At 37.4% G+C, this 12,069-nt stretch overlaps 1 protein-coding gene across 1 annotated transcript in view; it reads right to left on the reverse strand.

Moving 5' to 3' along the window:
• The window catches only part of PTGFRN (prostaglandin F2 receptor inhibitor), a 93,230-nt gene that overhangs the window by 44,986 nt on the left and 36,175 nt on the right, over positions 1 to 12,069 (reverse strand). The window contains exon 7 of the mRNA XM_070943640.1: positions 2,984 to 3,409. Coding sequence (XP_070799741.1) covers positions 2,984 to 3,409 — 426 coding nt within the window. The remainder of the gene's footprint in view (positions 1 to 2,983; positions 3,410 to 12,069) is intronic.

Consider the following 12,069-nt stretch of genomic DNA (forward strand, 5'->3'; position numbering starts at 1 on the left):
TGATGTGCAGCTTTATCCTAATTTTCTATTTTTGGGTAATGGATAATTACTAAAAGCCGGAAATGTAGTTATAAACTGTGGTTTTTCTTTTCCTTTCCAGATTTTATTGCGCTCTAAATATCAACTGCTCTGACCTCTTATTAAACACTATTTGTAATCCTTATTCTACTTTTTCAGGAAAAAACTACTTTCAAAATACACTCTAAGAGCAATAATAATGTAGCCTTTGCCTCAGGCTTACTCTTAAGATGTGATACACAATCCAAAGTGATATGATTGGAGAAAATAAAAAGGCATATTTTACTGAAAGGCTGCATTTCAAAATTGGAACAACCTATTCTTTTTAAAGTTGAGGTAAAACTTCTTACTCAAAGAGCGAGATGACAAACTGGGACATGTGGATGGTTGCTTCTGCCATAGAAACACAACAGAATCCAGTATGAAAGCCCCAATTTTTATGAACCACTGTTAGTCAGGCATTAAATAGGAATTTACCACTAGTTATTGATCTATCTCTGCTCATCCTTGGTCTAAAAACAAAGGCAGACGGAAAGCATATCTGGACACACTTGGAGAATTAGAGATGATTTTCAGAAGACTGCAGTTTATCAACAAAACTTTTTAATAAATACCCCTGAAAGTAGAAATTATAGATACAGAGACTAGATGAAATTGACATTCTTGGACTTAGATCTATTTTCCTGTGTATCTTTTTTAAAGACTCCAATTAGTGGATTCTAGTAAATATCAAAGTACAGTAGACTGTTAAACAGCTAAAATCAGCCATGTAGCATGCTACATTCTAAACATTCATGATTTATTAGAGAGAGAAAAAGCTCCCTTCCACAAAGGGAGCCTTAGCATCTTTCACTGCTAAAAACCAACTAACATATGATAAGGCTGTTTCTAACTATGAAATGCAATCTGTTCCTCATAAGGACCTATGAATGAAGCTCCTCCAGCACACATATAACCAATGCCATGGAAAAGAGAAAAACACCAATGAGGATTGGAAAGTATGCAGAGCTCAATGAAAGGACCATAACATTTCTTGTACTTTTCTGGTTATTAGATTACTACTTTTATTTCCTGTCAGAAGAACACAAACTGGGACATCTAGCAGCTTTGAAAGTTATATCCAACCCCTCAAAACAATTTCTGTTATCAATTTATGGCTTAAGTTCATTTATGTATATCTAAAACTTGGATGTAGTATGTGAAATGGATAATATTCAACTTCTGAAATTAGTCCCTTTCCACACCATCACTGTTTTCACTCCCCAAATCTCCAGAAGTACTTTCAAATTGATTAGGCAGAGATTCTCACTACCACTGATTATCAAAATACTAGCAATAAGGAGCAAAGAATCACAATCACTGCTCTAGGTTCTAGTTTAAAAAGGTTCCTCATGCTCAATCTATAGAAGAAGAAATGTACATTGCTAGGATTATGTATGATCTTAATTCATGCTTGTGAAACATACTTGTGTGTGTTGTCTGATTGCATGGCAACTCAGCTATAGAACTGAAAAATGATCATGCTTTATTCTCTGTTAAGAAAAATAACATACTAAGGAAAATATACTACTGTAAATTGATCAAAAGCCAGATGCTTTAAAGTGAATTGAATCAGGAATTCTCTCCACTGAGAAAATTCAGCAATCTAAGTTCTAAGTTGTCAAAAAACATTGCAAAAGACAATACTAGTTTCTCTGAAGTTTCAACTACACCACAGATGACAATAAAATAAATCTTTCCGCTTTTTAACTTAGAGGGGAGGAATAGTGGACTGACAGCATCTCCGCAAAAATGGAGCCAAGAATTGCAGCAACGAACAAGGAACTGGTGGATCAGGGAGCTCTAGAACATTTTCAAATCAATACATTAGAACTACCCATTATGAATAAAGAAATATCCACATCTTCAGTTGCTGACTATCCAAATGCATTAAAATGTGAGCTGCTTTAAATTGGATTATTATATTGTTTAATTTAGTGTCAACTCTCTTAAAGTCTTACCCTTATGTTATTCGCATAGGTGATTACAGAGGGCAATTAGAGACTAAAATGAATAAAAATATACTTTTGATTTTTTTTATGAGAAGACTGTAACTAATCTGAAGGAAAAAAATGGCTTGTAAATTGTATATTCAACAATATATGTAACGAAGACTATCTGGAAAACATTACAGCTTTTTTCAGTTAACTCAGTTAACATTTTATCAGATCAGCTGAAATAAGGCCAATCACATAACAGGGGCTAAGTTATAATTTTGGTGCTAGGCAAAGGAATTTTATTTCTTAAGTCTTTCCAAGAGTGTGCAACAAAATTAAATTTATTCTAGTTCTTAAATTTAAACCTTCACTTTCAGATTTTTCACAATTTAAATCATCAAATTTAATGTTTTAAAAGTTGAAGGCAAATACCCATATTAGTCTTTTGAAGCAAAACAATTGAGAGGCTTGAGAGATTTCAGAGAATTACAACTGAATACATTATAATTTTTTTTGAGCTGTTATCAACAAGGATTTAGATTATCACTATTTTGTTGATGTTTAAAAAGCTACAAAGCTTCATCCTATGCATTCAGTCTGCTGAATGAGTCATGCCTTTTGATATCTAAAAAGAACATGCTTTATTGTCTTGTCCCATTCTTTGTAACACTAAGGACACAAGAATTACCTCAAGGCCATTATGTCCTCTGGAGTACACATTCTCCTTAGATATACTTCAGGCTGCTTCTTGGCAAGATGTTTAAAGAAACAAGGCTTGCAAGTATCTTAACCTTATACTGGTAGCTATTTATTATTCTTATTAAATGTCATCCTGCTGGTCATTTGTACGTTTGGCTATTCTGCTTTCTTCATTTCAAAGATGGCTGTGGGAAATGATGTACAACTTATTAAAAGCCTTTATTTTTTTTCATCATCAATTTGCACCAACCTTAACCCACACATTTAAAGTCAGAATTGAGAAATCCTACCTTGTGTAGACCATAAAATGCTTACAGGCATAGAAGCCACATCCTTGATCTTTATCCAGCTGTTGTTGCGCTGTCTGCTCCATGATGAAATTACACAATAATATTCTCCTCTGTCTGTTTCAGAAGTCCATTGGATTCGTAAGCGGAAGGTGTCTACCTTTGGTTTAGAGAAAATAATTTCCCCATTCTGAGCACGTTGTTTGCTTTTCTCTCCAAGTACTAGTGTCCAGTCTGCATCCATAGTGGCCAGAAGTTCATATTCTACCACTTCATCACTTCGTGTGGGCATCCTATAGTACCAGGACACAGTGAAACAAACATTTGTCTCGGTGTTCTGTACTTCCATGATCCTACATTCAAGCTCTGTGGGATCCTCAGCAAACAGGGGTGTTTTAGAAGCATTCAAAAACACGTAGTAATTTGGTTCTATGTAGGTTTTGAGAAAACACAAAAAAAGCCAAAGTAACAATTAAAAGTATGAAACAGTACCAATACAGAATATAGATTGTATTTTCACATACATCATGATTTCAAATTGCAAAGCTTCTTTAGTATTTCACCAGTCATGGCAAGGATTTGGATTGTACCATCAGCTAATTATGTCTAATTCTTCATGGTATTACAGCTAGCCCTTGACTTATGATCACAATTGAGACCAACATTTCTGTTGTTAAGTGATACATTTGTTAAGTGAATTCTGCCCCATTTTACCTTTCTTGTCACAGTTGTTAAGTAAATCACTGCAGTTAATAAGTTAGTAACTTGGTTGTTAAGTGAATCTGGCTTCCCCATTGACTTTGCTTGTCAAAAGGTTGCAAAAAGTGATAACATGACCTTGGGTCACAGCAATGGTCATAAATATGAACCAATTGCCAAACATCTACATTTTGATCACATCATCGTGGGGATGTTACAAAAGTTGTAACTGTGAAAAATGGTCATGTCACTTTTTTCAGTGCCATTGTAACTTTGAACGGTCACTAAATGAACTGTTGTAAATCGACAACTACCTGTATTTGCTAGGCAACTAACAAAAGGCAGATTGTGTAGTACAATTTTTTAAAGCTGATTATTTTGTAAAATAATCACACAAATACTTAAAACATCCTTTCATGTTGATCAAGAGAGGATAAAATTAAAACATATTTCTTTATTAAGCCACCTGTGTTTATATTTTTAGCTTTCAATTAAGGAATAATGATACAGATTGTTATTATTTCGTAAACCCTCAATTGACTTAATAAAGATACTGAGTCAATATATGCAAGGACTTTTTCTAAAATTCAAAACATTTTGAATTTCACATTTCAAACTGAGAAACTTGTTTGTTTCTGCAATTTATGATATATGTAAGCCACAAAATATGATATATATAAGGCACAAAATCAACATTTTGTGGCTTACATATATCAACATACCAGATTTTTTTTTTTGCAGAGTTTTAATTGCTGCTATTTCCTATCAATGCCGTATTAACAGAGGAAAATATCAACCAAACAAATATATGTTAGACCAGGGCTGTCAAACTCCCAGCCCATGGGCCGGATGCGTAACATGCTGGCCACGCCCACACCCGGTTTAGCGAAGGGGAAAAAAGTTCCAATACATCATGTGATGCCGCCCTGACGACGTGAGTTTGACACCCATGTTAAACAGTCACACACTTTGATTTACTTGTGATGCTAAATAGCTCTGAAGTAACATCAAGTTGCACTAAATGAATCTAACAACTTTTAAAGTTGAACTATATCTCATAATATCATTATCACATGTAATTTTGATTTTCTCCTTCTCTTAGTAGATATATTCAGATATTAAAATGGATAAATATGTATGTGGCCGTAGTATAAATCACTAGAGTTGTTGCAGACAATGCTATAGTTTACAAAACTGGATAGTTTCCAACATGGAAACGTGAGTAATTGCTTTCTACTCTGATAAGAATGAGAATAAAGTTGTAGGGAAATGAAGTTTTAGCCAACTCCACAAATATTTGGAAGGTCTATAGAAGTGGATTGCTAGGTAAAATTTTAACTTTGAGAATAGTGTTCCAGCTCTGCTCTTGACACTGACTCTCTGACTGAGGATTTAGAAGGAAGGAATAAAAGCTTGCTGGATAAGCCTCATTCCTGCACTCTGTCAACTGTCAAAGAACAGCCTTGCTGACAGTTCAATGAATTAATACCCAGCCAAGCTCTCAAACTTCTATCAAGGAAGAGGAGGAGGTTGCTGATGAAATTTGGATACAATTTATGTATCTCTGATGATGAGAATTCCTCTCCTACTTTGCTCCCCCAGGCAATACAAGGTCATTAAAAATAGCTTTATCCTTTACCTTCACCTAAACCCAAGTAATAATTGTAATATAAAGAAGCAGAAGCTCCCACTGACTAAGGACAACTGACTAAGGACAAAGCAGAATAGAAGTCTTCTGTTTAAGCCAACTTGAGAGGAGGGAAGACTACAAGATAATATCAGAAATGGAACTTTATTGGAAAATAGTTGTTCTTCCCTTTTTTAAATCTGCCTAGTTTAGCAGGCAGAATTAGCTAGCAGAAAACATGAAATGGTCCATCTTTCCTCTGGGCTGCACAGAAGCCATTGGACCTTCAGAGAAAGATGTTCTTTTTCTGTGCACTACTAAAATGCAGACAATTGCTGCCCGAAAGGCCCTATTTCTCCAACTATCAGCAAGACAGTGATCTCCCTCTATTTTAAGAATTTAAAGTTTTCATATTACAATCTCTTAAATTCTCTTGTATTTAGTTGTGAAATATGCCTTATGAGAAAACTAATTTGTTCTCTTACCTCCATTTACGTATATAAAAAAGGAGGGAATTGGGTCATTTTCATTTCTGGATCTTTTTCAAATTTTATTTATAATTTCAGTTTCAAGGTCACCTGACTACACAGTGAGAAGCTTACAATTAAAAAGGAATAAGAAAATAACATATATTAAGGAAAGAAAAAAGACAGAAATAAAATTTAAATAGCTGATAGTTGTTTAACTCATTTTTGTTTCACTAATCTTAAACCTATTAGATTTATTAGCTAGTTTATTTTGGCATTTTTATTTGCATTCTGCCTGCCTTTCAGGAATGGAAAATAATTTATATAACACTCCATCTATATAATACTCCATCAACCAATTTTCCCACAGGCTTAAACCTGTGTCTCAACTCACTCATAGTCATTGCAACATAATGATGTAATATTAGATGCAAAGCAATTCCTAGAAAGAAGAAACAGCATACAATCCCCTGGAGATTTCATCACATGTCATGCTAAATCAGAATCAACAATATTACAATTTAGCATCCCAAATCTCAGTGAACTGATTGTAAATACAATCAGTTACACAAAAACTACTGGATTTAAGGTAACTTGGGCAATAAATACAACAACCACTTCAGCTTTGCCATTTCACTGTTTCAAAACCTATCCAGAATTATCTGGATTCTAACTAAAAAGTAGTAGTATAGTATAGTTTATTGAATAGCCCGAAGGCCTTTTCAAACAAAACAGAAAAGAAAAAGGGAAAAAGATAAAACAGTTACAAAAATAGCAATCTAAAAATATATGATAGATGACATTAAAATTTTACAATATCAAATTTCAATAGCTAAGTTGCCAAGACTAGATAACCCAAATAGGATAGCTCCTCTCTAACTGAGCTCATCTTCCTTACAATCGATAATTTTTTTTTTGATATAACTGGCTCGTATTGCCGTCATTCTTTTAAGGTATCGAGTGATCGCTCTTACCAGGGGAGGAGAGTCAGCCCTCAACAGAAATGCTAATTTTTGGCTTATATTCCAGTGGGGAAATTTATTTATAATTGGGGACAGATATTGTTTTCTTACTTCTTGATAGAGACTACATTCGAATATTATATGCGCCGTGTCCTCCACGACGTTTACCCCACATATGCATATTCTTTTGACATACGGGATTTTCCGATAATGGCCGAATCTAACATTGGTATCTAGAAGTTCGAATGGCATTTCTAAATGTAAATACTTTTCCAGAGTGAAAGTTGTTTTAACTGCTATCAGCAGTTTAAGGGAATGATTAGTTGAAAGGGTTGCCATGTCCATTTGCCCATGTATATCTTTAATCCGTTATTTAACTTGGTTCAGTGTGTCACACAACGGGAACCCTACGCCATATCGGTTCAATATTTCTGACAGCTGGGTTAGCCAGGAATACCTTTGAGGATTTGAAATCTGCTGTTCCTCTAGACATGTTTTAGGGAGTCTGCTGGCATCCATCTGGATCATTTTTAGCCAGTAGGCTACCACCCTAGTGATTGTATAGGTGTACAGTGAGAAATGTCCCAATTCAGCTGACGGCTGGAGCTGAAGTGGAATTGTTTACCCCAAGCATCCTCCTTAATAGATTATTTTGAGTTCTCTCTAATATGGGGGCCTCTGTAAGGCCCCAAATTTCAGCACCATAGAGCATGATCGGAACAAGTTTAGCCTGAAAGATTTTACGGAGAGGTAAAATGGAGGTTGGTTGGATTCGTTTACTTAATTTGGATACAAGGCTTGCTCCTGCTCTGACCTTTTGAGAAAGGTATTGATGGTGCAGAGTCCAACCTCCTGCACTGGAAAAAACAATTCCAAGATAAGTATATTGGGTAACTTGCTCAATTTTTGTGTCATTAATCTGCCAATTGTGCTTTTTATTCTTATTGCCAAAGACTAAAACTTTTGATTTAGCTACATTTATAGTCAAGTGGTTTGCAGTACAGTAACGTGTGAGCTTGTCAAGAAGTCTCCTCATTTCTATTTGGGTTCTAGAAAACAACACTAAGTCATCGGCATACATTAATACATTAATAAATCTAGAGCCTATTTGGGGGCTGTGTGTCAGAAGATCATCCAGGTGCGCTGGGATATCATTTATATAAAGATTAAAAAGAGTAGGGCCCAGCAGGCAGCCCTCTAGTTGTCGGTATACTGTTTGTTGAGGCCCCATTTGCTGCATATCTGACTCTAATTGCCGTATTAGTATAGAGAATCCTGATCAACAAAATAAGTCTGGGGTCCATCCCCATAACTTGTAGTTTCCTCCACAAGTGGTTCCTATCTATAGAGTCAAAAGGTCAATAAAGGCGGTATACAGCTTTTTCCCCTGGGTCTTGTATTTATTAATTAAGTGGGAAAGGACAAAACAATTGTCTATGGTAGACCTACCTGATCTAAAACCTGCCTGCTCATTTGCCAGAATTTCCTTATCCAAGCACCAGTCCTCTATTTTATTTAGGAGATGTTTCGTATACATTTTTGAAATTATATTAAGAAGACTGATGGGTCGGTAGTTGGATGGGGCAGCTCTGTCACCTTCCTTAAAAATTGGAAAAACTATAGCTAACCTCCACCCTTCAGGGATTATCCCTACTTTATCGATATAAGTAAACAGTGCTACCAGCACCGGTACCCAAAAGTCAATGTTGGACCTAAAGAGTTCAGGAGGCAACAAGTCCTCTCCAGGGGCCTTCCCGCCTTTAAGGATTGAATTATATACTTAACTTCGGTAGGGGTAACTGGTGTCCATTCTGGACATTTCCTTAATTTTTGCTGGAGGATATCCAATTGCAAGACATTTGTTGTATTGTTACCATCAAATAAAGCAAGATAGTGCTTCTCCCATTTTACTGCTGGTATATCAGTGTCCATAAATGGGGACACGTTGTTTTAATATACCGGCTATCTTATGCCAAAAGATCGTAGGGAATTGGGATTTCGCTGCCATTTCTACCTCTTTCCACATCCTGGTGTTATAGCTACTTTTCTTGTTTTTCAGCAGGGATTTGTATGCTCTCCTGAGTTGAACCATATTTGAATAATCACCATCCTGTCTGGATCGGTTAACTTTCTTAACTGCGTCTCTTAGATTTGACCTCAAGTTATGGCAATCATCATCAAACCACTTTCTAGAGATCCCATCTACTTTTCTATCGTTCTGGATCATTAAGTTCCTAAGAGTAGAAGTTAGCTCGGTATAAGCTGGCATTGCGGTGTTGTCTCTGGGCTTAGATTGGGAAATTTCCCTTGCTAGGTGTCTGGCTTTGTGTGAGCCCAAATAAGTGGTGACAGATTTGACATCAAGTCTGTGCCAATATAACCTTTTATAGTTATAAACCCGGGCATTTGCTAAGGTGTCAATTTCCTCTCTTGAATGAGGCCTAACTTCTGAGGAAAGTGAAACCAGAGCCGTGATGAGAAAGTGGTCACTTTCCTCTCTAATATAGCTCTTACTTCTGAGAAATGGTGTACTAAACTAGAGGAAGTGCAGATATAATCGATAGAGGTTGAGGTTTTGTTGGACGAGAAAGTATAGGGATATATATACCCATCATTCGAGCCACTAAGTACTTGCATATCATTCATAAACAGCAGGGAAATTAATCTCTGGGCATATTTATTGGTCCTCTTGTCCATTGACGACCAAGTGAATTCATTATAAAAGTAACCAGTTGGTACCAGGCCTCGGTTAGCATAGCTCTTCATTGAGGGACCTTGCATTAGTATCTCCAGCTAATATAATTTTTGCTTGGGGAAAGCGTCCCTTTAAGGTAGCTAATACTGAATCTAATTCATCCCACAAATCCCTTCCTAGAAGGTGGAATGAAAATGGAGCGATATATACATTAATTAAGATTAAGTCCATCCCCCTGAACGTACATCTAATAGGCAGAATATATTGGAATTGAGGATCTAAAGAAATTTCTTCACCCTTCCATCCCGTATCCCTTTTGACCAACGTGGTTAAGTCCCCAATTGCCCTCCCTCTTAAATTGACTTTGCCTGCCGGTTTATGCCATGAGGCAAAACCCGGTAAGCTAATCTGTGGATCATTAGTAGTCAGCCAGGTTTCTTGAAGGAGGATGAGATGATGTGGTGAAATCTATTTTATAAAATCCATCCGGTTTGCAATGCCTTTCCAGCCCGCTATATTCCAGGACAGGAGGGAAAGGCTAGGGATATAAGATACCCTAGTTGTTGGCCATTTGTTGTCTAGTCAGTCACCCCGAGGCACTACTCCTTGTGTCTCTTCCTCCCGCCTTCTGGTGGAGGGGTCCGGAATTACTACCACCGCCTTCTCTGGAGTGCCAAAGGAGTCAAAAGTGGCCTCTGTTTGTTGCGGAAGTGCCTCCTCCGTTCTTAAGGAAGATGAGACAGGTGAGGGCAGTTGCACTGTTGGGGGAGGGTGAACTTCTGCCGCTACGTTCATGGTCTTTGTTTCTTTGAAAAGACTTTTGCCTTCCCTTCTATCCCGCTGGACGGACTTAATGACTTTGGGCCTTGTCTGCACATGCTTTCCCCGTTCTTCTGACTTGGATAGCCTTCTCGTTGAACTACAGGCTTCTGCTAGCGAAGATCTTAATAAATCAAATTCAATTAACATCGACCTTTGCTCCTTTGGAGACAAGAAGACAAATTCGCTGATTATAACATCCTCTGGTTTGTCGGTGCTTGCCTTCATATGTGGGACCTCCCTGATCTGGCCTGCCTCCATAGTTTCTCCGGATTCTGGAGGAAAGACCCTGGAGGTAGCAGAGTGGTTCCTAGGTACCATTTTTGATGTTTGGTTAAGTCCTTGTAAAAGCGGTTTAATAGGCCCACTCGAGAAGACTCTTGTAGGAATGACTTCAAATCTGAGCAGGGATCCTTTTCTTTTCATTACAGCGTTCGGTATAGTATTGCTGTCAAAATGCAGTATTAGTCGAACACAATTGCTATGCTGGGGAAGTTTTTCATATCTGAGTAGATCTATTAATAAAGGATCAGATTTCAATAGCTGTGCAAGTGAGAGGGTTATCCTTTCCTTTGAAGTCCATCGTCCTCTATTGCATGGGATTTTCCTTATCCTTAAAGCGATTTGTTTCTTTAACAACCTTCTTCCTTGATGAGGGTTAGCATCAGTACTTGCAATGCTTTGTTGTTTGGGTTGAAGTCTTACACCCTCCCACTCTCTCCGCGCGTCAGGACGGTGTGCAATCTCACCCTCCTTAGCTGCAGAGTGAGGGCCATTTAAGAATTGGAAGATCCTCTCGATGTCTCTTTTGATCGATGTCAGTAAGTCATATATTGAATCTACTGTGTACGCAGTTAACATACTCTGAGTACAGACCATCTCTCTGAGGTCTGAATATGTCGGAACTTCTTTTAAGCAGCTAGAAGTAGGAGAGGGGATAGAGCTTGAAAAATCACCCATTCTAGCAGGCGAGTTTGAATCTGAAATCCGGAAAGAAAACTCCCCTTCTGTATCTCCCTCTCCCAATGATACAGTCGACAGAGACAAAGTTCGAAGTTCAGATTGGGGTTCTGGATTACACCTCTTCATAAAGTCATCCAATTTAAGATGTTTAAGAGGCTTGGAATAATTAAGTTCTGTCATAGATTTTGGGGAGAGAGAGCAAGCTCTCTTCCTCTTACTTTTCTTTCCCATTCTGGTAGATAGTTGATCCAGTATCTCCCAGCGAAATTAAATATCGCAATAATTTATCCTCCCTCGGCAATCGTAGTTAAGGTAGGCCTTATTGATGGTCTCAGCCGAGGCACCACAGAGGTAAAAACCAATCTCCTTTCCAAACAACAGCTTGTCTTTTACTCCTACTTCTTTGCTATCATCTATTTTCAGAAATGTTTAAATTGTTTAAATTATTTCACAGGGAAATATGTGGGGGAAGGAGACTAAAAAGCTGATAAGGTTTCATTAAAGGCAGGCCTACCGGGAGCGTCTGCAGCCAGTTCCTTACTGTACTCGTTCCAAAAACAAACAGCTCAAAATCCCCTCTGAAGTTAGGGGCCTCCAGTGAGGTTTGTCAACAAGTCCGGTAATCCGAATTTCAGGCCTTGCAAGGAGGAGTCACAGGAGTAGCCTAGGCCAGGAATGCAGGTTGTAGTGTTGTTAAAATATGTCTAAAACAAACAGTAGCCACACTATATGTGCTTTGTAAGAGTCCGGTATAGATTAAAAATAGATTAAAAGTGAGTTAAAAATATAAAAATACTTTAAAACTTTAAAAAGAAAAACCTAATTTGCTTTTGGGAGAGCTCCTTACAGCCGTTCTC

Source organism: Pituophis catenifer, unplaced genomic scaffold (assembly GCF_029215685.1).
Source record: "Pituophis catenifer annectens isolate HBS135680 unplaced genomic scaffold, rPitCat1.0.hap2 SCAF_4, whole genome shotgun sequence".
NCBI lineage: Eukaryota > Metazoa > Chordata > Lepidosauria > Squamata > Colubridae > Pituophis > Pituophis catenifer.